The sequence below is a fragment of the Penaeus monodon genome, chromosome 33, assembly GCF_015228065.2.
Source record: "Penaeus monodon isolate SGIC_2016 chromosome 33, NSTDA_Pmon_1, whole genome shotgun sequence".
Classification (NCBI taxonomy): Eukaryota; Metazoa; Arthropoda; class Malacostraca; order Decapoda; family Penaeidae; genus Penaeus; species Penaeus monodon.
In genome coordinates this window covers 4,459,404-4,459,923 of record NC_051418.1, presented here as the reverse complement: position 1 = coordinate 4,459,923, position 520 = coordinate 4,459,404, and the positions used below count along the sequence as shown (strand labels likewise).

Here is a 520-nt window from a genome sequence, read left to right as displayed (position 1 = left end):
CACAGTTGTTGCAGCTGCTGTATTATCGTTAAATCATCCGCCACCAAACTAAATACAGTGTTTCTCTCTCCCCCCCAGGGTATGGAGACGGACGCGGCTACAGCCCCCCCGGGCCCGTCGCCCTCCCTCTGACGCCCTCGCCCGACGCCCACGGCCGGGCCCTGACGCCCACGGAGAGCCTGGGCGGGCTGTCTCCGGGCGGCCTGGTGTCGCTGGCGCCGCTGTGCCCGCAGTACGACGCGCGGCCCGACCCGCCTGAGGAGCCCATCAACCTCACCACGCGGCCGCCGGCGCTCTACGACCGCCCGCCCGAGGACCTCAGCACCGCCCACGCCATTCTCGACCTGTCCACCGCTCGCGTAGCCGAGTACTCGCCCCCGCACACGCCGCCCTCGCCGCACGCGCCGCACGCGGCCCTCGAGTACCACCACGCGCTCCCGCACCCGCACCCTCTCCCCCACGCGCCCCCGCACTCCCCGCACTCCCCGCCGCCCGCGCCGCCGCCCGCCTACCACCTGCA

At 73.1% G+C, this 520-nt stretch overlaps 1 protein-coding gene across 1 annotated transcript in view; it reads left to right on the top strand.

Moving 5' to 3' along the window:
• LOC119594222 (zinc finger protein 350-like) overlaps positions 1-520 on the top strand; it is a 92,480-nt gene that overhangs the window by 91,229 nt on the left and 731 nt on the right. The window contains exon 4 of the mRNA XM_037943292.1: positions 79-506. Within this exon, the coding sequence (XP_037799220.1) occupies positions 79-506 (428 nt within the window). The remainder of the gene's footprint in view (positions 1-78; positions 507-520) is intronic.